At 37.8% G+C, this 14,449-nt stretch overlaps 1 protein-coding gene across 1 annotated transcript in view; it reads left to right on the top strand.

Moving 5' to 3' along the window:
- The window catches only part of ABCC4 (ATP binding cassette subfamily C member 4), a 222,824-nt gene that overhangs the window by 132,946 nt on the left and 75,429 nt on the right, over positions 1 to 14,449 (top strand). The window contains exon 20 of the mRNA XM_058184767.1: positions 6,978 to 7,057. Within this exon, the coding sequence (XP_058040750.1) occupies positions 6,978 to 7,057 (80 nt within the window). The remainder of the gene's footprint in view (positions 1 to 6,977; positions 7,058 to 14,449) is intronic.

A 14,449-nucleotide genomic window follows, 5' to 3' on the forward strand; every position in this document is an offset into this window, starting at 1 on the left:
ATTTTGGCCCCCCTGATTGGATCTAGAAATTGCTGTAAGTCTCACATTCGTGTGGGTAACACCTGAGTCAAGAAGCTACTACAGGTAGCACAACATAGCCCAGAATTTCTGTTGCCAAGCAAGACAATTGTTAAGTGAGGCTGTTGGTTTGAGTTCCCAACTTGGCAATTTGTTGCAAACATTTCATCACCATTTGAGGAGACATAGTCAGTGTGTTTTGAATTGTGCTCGTCTGTCAGAACACAGGTCTTTAGACACTGACAGACGAGCACAATTTGATGTTTCCTCAAATGGTGACAAAACTTTTGCAGCCAAATTGCCAAGCTCAGAGCTCAAACCAACAGCCTGCCTAACTACCAACCCGAGCTACTAATATTCAAACACATTTCAACTGTTAAGTGAATTGTGCACCATTTTACGATCATTTTTGCCTCGGTTCTTTAGTGAATCACTGCAGCTCTTAAGTGAATCATGCAGTTGTTAAGTGAACCTGGCTCCCTCTAATGACTTTACTTGTCAGAAGCCAGCTGGGAAGGTTACCAATGATGATCACATGACCCTGGGACAGTGCAACTGTCATATATACATGACAGTTGTCAAGCAACCAAATTTTGATCACATGACCACGGGGATTTGGAGATGCTGCAATGCTCGCAAGTATGAAAACCGATAGTAAGTTTTTCAATGCTGTTGTCCCTGAATGAATGGTTTTTAAGTCGAGGAATGTTAAGGAATACGCTCCCTGTGAAGATCAGATCGACTCCCTTTTTGTTGTTTTTTTGCAAGCTTCTAAAGATGGAACCTTTTGAAAGGCGTCCTCTGATCTGAGGTGCTGTTCTAATATTTTTACTGTAGCATTGTGGAATTTAAAAAAAATATATATAGGATTTATATTACATATTTTATATAAGCCACCAATATTTGTTTTTAATTGCAGCAACATTCAAGTATGTTTAAGAAATGAATAAGTGTACTCCCTTGGACATCTCTCTCCTCTAAGGCAGGGGTCTCCAACCTTGGCAACTTTAAGACTTGCGGACATCAACTCCCAGAGTTCCTCAGCCAGTCCACAACTCTTAAAGTTGCTAAGGTTGGAGACCCCTGGTCTAAGGGGTGTAGTTCCAGAAAGGCTTTTGGCCGTGATGGTGAATCTATGGCATGTGTGACCGAAGTGGCATGTGGAGCCATGTCGCCTGGCACGCGTGGCATCGTTCGTTCCTCTTCCCGGTTTTTGGCGCGCAGGTGTGTGTGATGATCAGCTGGCCTTTTTGCATGTGGCATTGCCGGAAACTGGAAGAGCTGGTCTTCCATTTTCCTGCGTGAGCATGCACGCCGGCCAGCTGATCATCGCATGTGCATGCGTGCCAGAAACCCGGAAGAGTAGCTGGCTGAAACTGGAAGTTTATTTTCGGCCGTGTGCATGTGGCCCAAACATGAACACATTCCCTTTTCAGCACTCAGTGCTGAGAAGATTCACCATCACTGGCCTATGGTCTTCTTTAGAACTTGGTAGAGTTTTCATTATATGCTGCAAGTTTACAAAAGATAGGCCTGTTTTGTTAAGCAAAACAGTTTCAAAATTGTTATCTTGCTCTAGAGTGAAGCTTTCCGAATGATGTATCACTGAATCCCTGCTACATTCGTATTTATAATTGTGCTCATGTACCAGTCCTTTCCAAATCATATGCCTTTACTCATCCTTCCAAAAATTAACACGTGAATTAGTCAGATTAAAAGGGCTGTTCACTTTTTTTTTTAACGGATCATTTTTTTTTAGGCTGAATAACTCCCATTCCCTTGATTTTTAAAGCAAAACTATTTTTCCCTACTAGAATTTCTGGCAAACATTCTTTTTAAAATACTGCATTGCTTAACAAAACATTGCAAACCCGACATCAAAGCTACAGTTTGTTGGAGTTGATTAGCAACTTGATTACCCATGAGAACTAAGTAGTCATTTTAAAATGGGAATATTGCACATAAATAATCTTCCTTTTGGAATGATTAGTACAGCTATTGGCTAGGCTTGATACTCACTTGGCTCTGAAGCCAAATTATATTATTTTGGCACTCATTAGCAGTTCTCATAATTTTAGATGTTACTTTACACCATCCTAGTTTGGGTTAGAGAGCCAAGGCAGAGGTTTTACAGTGTTTATCTCATAACCTGTATTTATTGCAAGCTTTGAAAAGTTTATGGAGGATCTAATAAATTTCTAAGGAAAAAAAAAAATCCCATCCTCTTCTAAAGGAGAATGAAATAGGACCTTGTGAAAAAATTGGAAACAAAGCCTGACACGCTTTGCATTATGGACATTTAATCCATATTCCATAGGCCAGCTTGTGGTTCACATGCAGTTTTTCCATACATCTCAAGAAGCAAAATGAAATATATATGTATTTAATATATATGTGTATTGTATTACAGTCAGTTATATATTACTGACCTGCATGAATAACAGGGAGGCAGAAAACAGAAAAAAATCACAAAGATTTATAAAGTTATAAATGTTTATTATTTTGCTTTTTTTTTAGTCCTTATATTTGCTTTGTGTGTCTATGTATATGTGTGTGTGTGTTTTTCTGTCCCATAGTAGTTATTGTGCTGGAGTAGAAGCAGTGAGATCAGGGGTGGGCTTCAAAAATTTTAGCAAGGGGTTTTCTGCCCGGTTGCTGGGTGGGCGTGGCCATGGTGTGCGTGGCCTAGTTGGCCTCCTGCATCATGGCAGTCGGGGGGGGGTTGTTTTTGCCCTCCCTGGGCTCCAGAGGTTTTTCTCAAGCCTCCGGGAGGGCAAAAATGGCCTCCCCAGGCTCTGGAGGCCCTCTGGAGGCCCTCTGGAGGCTGGAAATGGGCCTCTGTGCATGCCCTGCACTTACCTGAATCCAAAACAGGCCGTGTGGAGACTCCTGGGGTGGGCAAGGAGGGACTCCTGGGGTGGGTGGGGTCATCCAGGAGTGGGATTTATGGGTTTTCCGAACTGTACAAAATCTTAGCTAGAGGTTCTCCCAAACCCTTATGAACCCCCAGCAGCCCACTCCTGAGTGAGATTCATATTATAGTCCTCTGTTAGCATGGAAACTGGGTGGGTGAATTTGGGCCCAATCATACACTCTCATTGCTAGGTGGTATGGTGGCCTAGAGATGGAGCTCTTGCCTCACAATCAGGAGGCTGTGAGTTCAATCCTAGGTAGAGACTAACATTCCTCTCTCTGGGCATGATGAGAATATATCTGCTGAATATAACTCCGCGTTGGCGATAGGAAGGGCATCCAGCCAGTAATCACCCTGTTCTATTTCAGTTGCCTAGACTCTACCCTGGAAGGGATTATGGGGTCATTAAAAGTTGATGATGATGATGATGATGATACACTCTCTTTGCTAGACTGGGAAGTCTATCTACCAATGTGCACTGGGTGTACATGACAGCCCTTAACTTTCAATAAAGAGGCCTTTTGTTGGAGTGGATTAATTCAAGGTGATGATCATCATCATCATTATTATCTGTTGTAGAGTTTATGCCTAAAATGACTCAGATTAAGTCTTATGCATGTCAGTAAACATTAGTAGAAGTTAAAAAATTCATATATTTGAAAAAGGCGCTTTTTGAAAAAAATCATGAGAAATAAGAACCTTAGGCTAATATGAAGACTAATCAGCTTATAACTTGCCATACCATACTATTAGCTATTAGGTGGTAATCTTCTAAATAGTAGAAATGTTGGCATATATCTACCACGTAAACAGAAATTAGAAAAATGGAATTTCCAAATACGATGACTAGGAATTCTTTTTGTTGTAATCCCTACATCTAGAGGGCACAACATTTGAGTAACAGGGAAAAATCTTCCCACTATCTGACCGGTTTATCATCTGTGTGGGCCTAGAACCTTTGCAAAAGATAAGAAATTGTCGTTTTTAATGAAACAGAAGAAAATGAAAATAGAAGAATTATACATGGATTCTAATTATATTAACTGTATCAGAAAAGGAAGGCCGGAAATGTAAGATACAAATAATGCATTCATTTAGTTATATATCCTTAATTTGATTAAATTTAAATCTAAATCTAATTAAATGAAGTTTAAATGGTACTGCTTTTTTCTTTGTCCTAGCATGGCCTTTTAGAGTGCGCTCTTCATCATGCAATTTAAAGAGAGATTAAGTTAGTTGTCTCAGTAAGCCTTTGTTGGTTGTCTGGATTGTTTTCAGCTGATTGATATTTGAATTCACATTTGAATTTGAATTCCTTGTCAAGAAATTCAAGGCATGAAATTCCTATTCTTCATTTAAGTTTTGTAATTTAAATAAATTAAATTACAGACCTGGAATGAATCAGAATAGCTGCTCTAAATCTGAAAGAATGTACTAAGATTCTTTTTAGCCTTCTTTTGTATCTTTTTGTGATTTCTTTGTGGCAAATGTGCATTTTCCTTTGCAACCAGTTACCTGACATTGCAAGACTATGCTGTAGGTACTTTCTCTGAAAAATGTGCTGAACACAACCTCTTCTTCCAACCGTTCCACAATATTGTGTCCATTCATAATTATTATTTATTCAATCCAACGATATTGAGTCATCTTTCAGATTCTGAGTGAACAAGCAACCAACATTTCACTTATTTCATAAACCAAGTCATCTAATATGCTACGTGTCAGCATGATGACTTCCTTTCATTCAATTCATTGATAACAAAGATCAATTGTGTGACTACTTAGTTAAACTTTCATGCTGTTTTGGACCAGTCCTGTCCTTGTATAAATCTCACAGAGCTTGGTTAGCTCCATTAGAGTGAGTTATCATTCGCCTGTGACAAAAACAACAACAACAAAAAACCTGTAGGAATTTAGCACCCACCCCCCTCCTAGAAGAATGAAATATTTTAGAAAATATTTAAAAGGCAGAATATATTTCCCTGGATGAGAAATGGAGAAACATGTTTTAAAGACAAAGCAGCTCCCTGCAACTTCCTGCCACCCCCCCCATCTTTGTCAATGGGCCATCATCATCTGCATCATAATAGAACCCATCTAGCAACTGAAACTCACCACATGGCAAGGCTCAGGCAAGCTTGAGAGACAACCTACAAGGCTAGCTAAGACTCCCACCCCCTGGGAGTCTGACAGCCAATCAGGGTACTCTTCCTGTGCCCCAGAAAGTTCAAAGCTCAGAAAAAGCATAAAGCCAGGGAGCACACAGGATCTCAGCCCTTTTCTGTTCAGGATCTCAAGCCATGTGATCCTGACCACCATTAAACCATCTTTCCAAGCAGCCTCCATGTTTCCAGTGTCTTTGTCCCCACTTGGAACTGAACCCAGATGGATATTTCTTCCAACAAACCAATCAGGAAGATTTTCCTACAGCTTTGAGGTACCACCACTTGAAATGGTAGAGTTTTCTGACAACACAAATCTCTCCAAGAATGGCCAACTTGAAAAAAAAAAACATTTCAAATGTGTACAGCAATGACACTGATGGGGGAAACTGTCAACACAGACACAAGTAACTGCTCGTTTGGTGTCTTCTTGTTAAGTCATAATAATTTTGATACAGTACGTTCTCTGAGCATTTCCCTGGTATAGATTTGATTGGAAAGCGCCATCTAGATCAGGGGTGTCAAACTCAATTTCCTTGAGGGCTGCATCAGAACTGTGTTTGACCTCAGGGGAGCCTGGGGGGGGGGCATGGCCAGGAGGGCGTGGCCAGCTCAACGTCACTCATATCGGGATGCCTGTGGCAGCCCAAGTGCTCTGCCAGTGAAAATGGGCTCCTGAGTTCCATTTTTGGCTGCGATGGCTTCCTGCAACCCTCTGCAGCCATCCTGAACTCTGTTTTCACTGGCAGAGGCACTGCGGGCCGGTCCTTTGCAGTTTACAGGGTGACCCCGTGGACCAGATCTAAACACCCCACGGACTGGATACGGCCCCCGGGCCTTGAGTTTGACACCCCTGGTCTAGATCATTGAGTTCAACCCTGTGCTCAGGGGTTGAACTGGGAATTCCTGTTTGTGCAGGAGTCCAAATTAAAGCATCCCAGACTAGAGGGTTGACTAACCTCTGCTTGATCATATCATATGAGGGGGAGCTCACCACCCATGTAGATGAAGTTTCGTATTAACCAGTCAGTGTTTTGAGAGACTTCCACAGCTTTGCAAAATGTTAATTGCAAAATGTTGATAGGCTTCTTCAAAGTTTCACTTTGTCATAACATTTTTAAAGGAACATTTCCAAGCAATTAAAAATAGGATTGTAGCTTTAATGAATAAGGGCTTCTAATTTCATCAGAGAAAGAAATCTGTGTTTCATTCACTGATAGTAGGTTAGCCCAAGTCCATTAGTCCATTAGTCTAGTTGAGCTAGACTTGCATGGTTGGATATCTATTCATTCCTGGAACTTATTTTCATCAATCAAACTATTAAAAATGATTTCAAAAATATCTGTAGCTCTTAGAGAGGCATACCTTATGATTTAGCTGCCTATACAATGTTCAAATATAAATATCTTCAGTCTTACTAAAAGGTTTATCACTACCAAAATAAAAAGTAGGTATATAATTTGTTTTCTTACTTCACAATCATCCTAAAATTTTTGTTACTATAAAAATTAATTATTGCAATGTTAAAGAATAATTTAGACCATTGAACAAAATGTATTATTCTGCACAGATGTAAATTAGTTTGAGCTGAAAATGTATTTATTGCATGTGTATCCTGCTTATTTTGGAAAAGTTGGAAGCAGCTAATATAACAATTGTTACTTGACTTGATTGTCAGGTTGACTTGAACTTTTATAAGTCTTTAGTCTTGAAGACATCTTTCTCAGAGGAACAAATACAGTAAGATGCATGTATTTCCAAGATGGGATTCAGGCTGAGGTTCACATTTCTTTTCTCCATTTTTAAAAATGATGAAAAACAAACTTTCCTCCCATTTTTTGTTTTTTTGTCATATAACCCTCAGTTTTGTTCTTTTCTTATAGGAAGAATCCTAAATCGTTTCTCCAAAGATATTGGCCATTTGGATGACTTGTTGCCACTAACGTTCTTGGACTTTGTACAGGTAAACTATGGGCTTTTGCAGATTTGGGTTTGGGGTATCCTAAGTCTTGATGGCACGTGTGTGTGTGTGTGTGTGTGTGTGTGTATGTGTGTGTGTGTGTGTGTATGTGTGTGTGTGTGTGATGAGTTTAGTGAAAGTACTTGTTTGAGAAGGGTGTAGTCCAAAACTATAGAACAAGTGGTAGTGACTAGGGAGAAGAAATGAGTAATAAGTGGCTGGTAGGAGTGGCTCTTAACAGTTTACCATTATGTCAAGGTTTCAGTATGTAGTAGTTTAATGCTTGGTAAGTTGTACCTGGTTTGCCTTTGAGACATTTGGCAAGGTTTCTGCAGTGTTATGAAACATATCCACAGTAAAGGAACAATCAGCTCACATGAAAAGATAGCACAGATTAACCTAATTATGCATGTACTTCCTCAAAGAAGCCAATGTTTACTATAGCTGTTTGGGATTGAAATAGGTGTGGTTATTTACAAAGAAGAGATTAGTAATAATACTTCTGAAAATAATACCTTCAATGGAAACAAAAGAAAGAAGTATTATAAATACAAAAAGGTTCTCTAAGTATAAACGATGTTTGTATCAAGGAAGTAGTAATGGATTAATTTGTGGCAAAGTATTTGAGTTTCAAGAGAGTCTCAAATGTTTTTTCTGGAAACTATGTAGGACACAGGAAGTGATATTCCTACTTATGGTATGGTCTTGTTTGGAAGACTTTCATAGTTCTTAAGCCCTCAGCTGGTCATAGCAGCCGAGTGCTTGAGCTCAAAAGGCTAAACAGGATTGAATTTAATGACTCTTGGATGGGAAATCAATCCTGAAGATTGCAATGGCGAACCATCTTCATATTGCTGCCAAGATAACACAAACATGGACATATTCTTATCAGGAATTAAGTGAACTCAATGGAGAGTTTACTTGTGACATCAAGATATTACCATGTTCCCAGACTATGTTTTACCTATATGTTTATATTTGTCTGAAGGGTGGGCCATATTGATAGTGAGCATAGTTGCATTGACATTTATTTGATTACCATATTTATTTCCAATGTTAGCCAGTACTTAACTAATCTAGCAATAGATTCAAAAGGCAGATTAAATTGTCTGTGCATTGAATAGTTATATATTCATGGCCATTACCAGCAATTTATTGAGACTTGACTTCTGTTCTTTTCCTTGTTTTTAGAGAAAATTAGTTTTGTGTCCACAGTAACAAAGAGAGGGAAAAGCTCAACATTTTCTGAAAGTTTTAGCGTTGTTTTTTAAAGCTCCAGTCCAACAGATCTTAGAAAAGAATTCCTTTGTAGAAATCTGCCTTTTTGAGTGGTCGTAACACATTATGTTGAACTCTAAAACTCATATATTGAAACATAATACAAGAAAATCATCCCTTTGCAGCGAACTTCGGATGGGATCGTCACCATTTTATTTCATTTCAGATATGGGGCTTCTTCAGACATGATAGCACAGTATGATGTGGTAAGAAGGCCTTAGTTGGTAGGACAAAATGATCTCTTTAACTACCTGAACACACGTTTGGCATAATTTACTTTATTTCATGTTGGTATCTCCTCCAAAATTTACAGTCTAGGAAAATGATGCAACAACCCTAAAAAACATTATGCTTAGTATTGGAGCCCCTGAATCTTTTATGCCAATAGCTCTTACCATTAGTAGTTCTGTATTTTATACTCTAAGATACAATGCAAGGATTAGTTTTGTCTTCCGATGAATTGACTTTTCCTGATGTGTACTTGATTTAATGATCCAGTGCATGCTTGAACAATTAGTGCCAGACTAATTTTAATCCTATTAATTTTAGTCAGTTACTCCATCAACCTAAGGACCAAGCGACTCTCTTAGATTAAGAGATCAAAAATGAGTTCCGTGTTTCTTTTTCTAGCACAAAATCCTTATCTTTTTATTTGCCTCAGGTAAAGTAACTAAAAACCCTCTGGATTTAATGCTAGTGAGGAGTCACTTTCAGGTAATTTTTTAGGAAGCATAGACTGATCAGTTACATGCCTAGCCTACTCACTTAAAAAGGGCTCTGAATAGATATGACAAGGATGAATTTTTTCACAGTTTCCTCCCTGATTTTTTTTTGTCAGGGAAAAACATAATAATTCTTAAATCTTCTCCTTTGTAACTATTGTACTTCTGAAATGATTTCAGATGCATGAGAAAGCAAATGGGATGTTACCAGCTTTCAGTTTATATATTCCCTCCTTAAAAAAATTCCCTCTCTTAATTGTGGGCAGCATTGATTTAGTTGAAGCATTTTAGTTGAATTGTGAAGGGCTTGTGGTTTATTTGTGTCTGGAGAAGCCCAGCTTTGTACAATGGATCCCTATTATTGAATATGATAAAGATCTTTTGTCATTTGTTTTGTTTGCAGGTGTCTTTTATAAGAGAACCTCTAATCCCTTCAGGAAGAAATATTTTCTCTTTCTTTTCTTTTTTTTAAAAAAGGGGGAAAAATCAGTATTAACCGAGAATAAAAGCACTGAGCCTTTGCTATTGTTGTTGACAATTTGAGAGACATTTCCCAATAGTCATTGTTCAAATGGTTGTCAGGAGGAATCAAGTGAAACTCGATAAACAATGCTGTAACCAGTTCCTCACACTTTGTGTGCAGAAGCTTTTCTTGAGATGATTTGCATTGAAGAAGTGGTTCATTTTCCAAGTTGTGGTAGGGTCATTTAGAAGCATTTCAGGTTCTCCCCCCCCTTGCTTTTCTAGCAGTTGAATATTTTAGTTTTGCAAAAATATATCTATATGTTGACTAGAGAAAAAATTCCTACCATCACCCAACTATGCAGGAAATACTAGAGTGTTGCTGTGACCTTCTAGCAGTATCTTTGAAAGGGTGCTAATTTGTTTTCAGAGGGATTTATTTACATGATAATATATAATATACTGCAAATGATTACTAAAGAGTAAGTTTCCTTGTAGTTGATGGCTCTACTTTTTAGTTATTTTGTTATGCTTTGCAAAATACTATTAAAATTGCTACATGCACAATGCAATTCTATGTATCCTTAGCCAGAGATAAATCCTACAGCGTTTAATCTTGTTCAGGACTGCAAGCTTAAATATTTTAAAAGAACCAGAGTCGTAGAAATTTAAGAATACAGCAATCCTTTTGACTCTATACTGCCATTTTTTAAAAATTATTCACTGATAAATTTATGTGCTAATCAAAATCTTTTTTCCCCTTCATTTCCTTTTTTTGTTTTATACACACACATTTTCCTCTCTCTTGCTTTTTCACTTCCTGTCTTAAACACTGTATGGGTATGTTTCTTTCTAAAACTGTTAACATTGTCTTGCAAAGCATTTTCAAATTCTCCTTAATGCAGCAGACCGACTGGAGCGTTTTTTGTAGAATGTTTGGAAATATACATCTGTTAACTTTAATTTATGTTCCTGCCCCTTCTAAATGTTGCATTAAAAAAAAACAACCTTAAGATTTTGTTTTGTTTCTGGGGGAACATTGTGTGCTATCTGCAGCTGCCCTTGGATGAGAAAGAAAATGCCAGTGATTTATTGAAGCTGGTGAATTGAAAAGCCCCTTTTTCCCTCCCCAAAATCAACAGCTTGACTGAGTTTAAATAACTGACTTTTCATATCCTTTCATTGCACACAAAGACCTAATCCTGAGACTACTTGAGCCACCAATGTAGACTGTGGACAAGACCACCACTGGAAATGTCATCCCTTCTCACCACACACAAAAACACATTGACTGCAGCTTTTATGAAGTGAAAATGCCAAAGAAAAGGAAAATGCAAGTGAGGTGGCTGCAGTAATTTTTTTCAAAATAAAATAAAAAAGGCTGATCTGTTTGGATATTAAGAACAAAAAGTGCCTAAAATGACAACAATGGCTAGGGTCGCTTCCTTTCATAGGTGCAAATGAGTGAAACTGCTTGTTTGTTTCAATACCGTTGACCCTTACATTTCATTGTGTGGAAATGTCAGGGAAAGTGTGTTCGAAGACATTTCAGCATCTTTTAGTTTTCAATGTGGTTGTCATTTTGAGACGCTCAAGGGCCTCTCCCATCTGTCTCCTTCTTTCACCACAATTCATTGGCAATGTAGACTTCCATATATATTTTTTATCTTCAGTAATAATTAACTGACACTTCTCTGTTTTGTTTCTAATTTAAAAACTAAATCAGAATCCAGTATACACTTAGTATTTTTTTTTCAGAGCAACAGGAATAGCCTTGTTTCAACTTACGATGGTTCACCTATATCTGTGTTTTATGGGCTACTCTAATGATTATGTGGGATGGTCCAGCTAATGGAAGAAATACCTATTTAGGTTAATGTTCTCATAACAACTCAAGGGTATTTCAGGGCAGAGTCTGTAGCCTGTAAGAAAAAGAGAGATCGGTGGCAGTGATGTTCAAAGAGCAGGGTCCCCCTGTTGATATGATCTAGCTTCCCAGCATTTGTATTTTTTAATTAGTTTCTAATATAAAAGACAAAAGTACAAAAGCAAATAATAGGAAAAATAAGGAAGGGAAAAGTGTAGAAAAGAAAGGAAAAAGAAAGAAAAGGCGTTGATTTCTGACTCCCTTTGGTGCAGTAAAATAAGATATTCACATCAAACCTCAACTTTTTACTTTTACATAGTAGTATAAACTAGCCATTACTATAACAACAAATCTATCCAATCGGTAAAACTCAAAATCAAAGTTTCGTTTTTTTCCCACCTCAAGCACAAAGTCCAGAAGCGGTTTCTAGGTAGAAGCAAAAGTACCGTAGTTGTCTTTTTTCCTTTCTTTAATTAAAACAGTCAATTTAGCCATCTCTGCTAACTCCACCAACTTCGGCAGCCATTTGTCCATTGTGTGAATCCAAATGTCCTTCCATTTTGGTTCATAAAGTATTCTTGCTGCCCTTGACTCAGCATTTGGAAAGGGAAAGTTTGAACAAGTTGGATAAGAAAGAAGAAGTTGGTGGTAGAGAAGAAACCCTTTAGGCTTCTTTGCCTTGTCAGTCTGGCAAGGTATGATGGACTCAAAACATTTTGCTGTCTAAAACAGAAGTGCAGATGATGCTCCTTGTTGATCAAATTATTTTGGCATCTGAAAATCATGTTAAGTACCTCCTCTTGACTGCAGTTGTATTGTCTCTACCTAGGCCTCATTGAACAGTTACACACTTTCAATTTTATATATTCTTTGTTAAAGAACGTGCTTGAAATTGATGTTTTGCTGATAGCCTTTAAAAAACCATTTGCAATAATTTTTGTATACGAAAAAGGTCTTGCATTTCTTTACAAGCACCTGGCATTCACAATATGGACCGCATAATTTCTTTACATTGACTTTAATGCAAATATGCAGAAGAAGGAGTTTCCAAATTGCAGAAAGACAACATTCCATGGTGTTTAAAAATATTCAAAATTCTACCCCAGGTTTGATGTTCACTGAAGGTAGTGAATGTTGATTTTTCCTAAAAAGTTTTTGTTTTGTTTTTTAAAAACCCAAAAACTTTTTGGATCTGAAAGAAAGATTGGCAGTCATTCTTTTCTTCCTCTCGCACTCTTGCATTTTGCATTTTCCAGTTGTTGTGTAGCATTGTTTGCAGTGGCAACTAGCCATTATTTCCCTGGATTTTGGCTGATGGCAAAACACCAAGTTAGATAAAGGTTTCATGTCTTCTCACTTCTCTCTTTGCTTTAAATTGCACCACTGCATTTTAAAGCTGTGTGATACTACTTTCCTGGTAGCATTTACCACAGTTGAGGTAATGCAACACTAAAACAAACAAATACTGCTTTACATAATACTATAATTGGGATTTGGTTACGTGCTAAATTAAATGCTTGCACGTCTGCATTTTAGTGGGGTGAACACCTTTGAATATCAATCACATTTAGATTATTCCCTTTAATTGTAACTTGGGGGGGTTGACATAATCGCCCCTGCATTTCAAAAATGTACATTATGTCACTGCTGTCATAATGAATGATATTAATTACTGATCGACAACCTCAAGCCTTAGGAGCAGCTGTCAGTAAATAAAATGAATGGGAAGGCAGGATAGGGAACAAATTGGGTCTCATCTATAGACTTAGAAGAGGCTGTTTTATGGCCACACACATCACAAGCATTAATTAATTAGATGGTTACAATCAAAGAACAATTCCTGAAGCTAGGAGTTGGGTGGTGTCACTGTCACCTCCCAAAATACAATTCTGAAAACTGCCTCAGAAGATGTTGTAGAACAGTGGTGGGTTTCAAATTTTTTTACTACCGGTTCTGAGGGTGTGGCTTGATGGGCATGGCATGGCTTGGTGGGCATGGCAGCGGAAGGTTACTGCAAAATCCCCATTTCCTCCTGATCAGCTGGGACTTGGGAGGCAGAGAATAGATGGGGGCGGGGCCAGTTACAATTTTTACTACTGGTTCTCCAAACTACTCAAAATTTCCACTACCGGTTCTCCAGAACTGGTCAGAACCTGCTGAAACCCACTAGCTATAGGATGAGGGTAGCACCACTATTGGCCAAAAACGGATAGCAGATTCTGTTTTCTCTTGATATGATAGTCTTCCACATCAGGGGAATAATCTTATTCTCTCACTTTTGCTATCTTTAAATCTTTAAATGAAGCCTTGGTGAGACAGTCTTTAATTATAGAGATTTGGGTCACATATCCATATCCTGGAACGTGGCTTGCATCAGTGATGTTTAAGAACCTGTGGGCCATTTGCTCTTCAGTATTTATTGGACTCCTGAGCTTTTCATGCCAACAATGAATATGGAGTTGCCTTAAACCCAGGGTTCCCATAGGCCAGTCAAGCATTCTCCTGCTTTTTTAAATTGCTCCATCTTCCCTTGTCTACATTTCTAATTTCTTTTTACAAAAGACTATGGATTTTATCCCTTCAAAACATTTCTATGAACACTGTAACACAATTTCCTGGCAGGAAGAGTTTCTGTAGCAGAAGGAAGAAAAGATCAAGTGATTCCATTAACATTTCTAACAACTTCTTAGCTTCTACAAATCTTTTAATTCCCCTGTCACTCACAGAGTGTAACAATCCTGTTTTAAATGGTGATAAGTACAAATCTTTTACATTGCCTTAAACTACTGATATATTATGGATGTATTTATAAACAAAATAGGGAATATTTTTTTCTGTTTGACACAAATAGATCTCAGATTTTACTTTCAGATTCAAAGGGAGGTTTTTTTGAAGTAAAATTACCAGTGCAAATTATCAATATTGGATCTCAAGGGATAAATATAAGTAAGCTAAATGAATCGGAGGGTAAGGCTTGTAAAATATTTGTATAGATTTAAATACATGCTTTCTGTGAGATTTAAATATTTTCTTTTTTGTCTGTTTGCTTTGCTTTTTTTGTAGAAG

Source organism: Ahaetulla prasina, chromosome 5 (assembly GCF_028640845.1).
Source record: "Ahaetulla prasina isolate Xishuangbanna chromosome 5, ASM2864084v1, whole genome shotgun sequence".
NCBI classification, from domain to species: domain Eukaryota; kingdom Metazoa; phylum Chordata; class Lepidosauria; order Squamata; family Colubridae; genus Ahaetulla; species Ahaetulla prasina.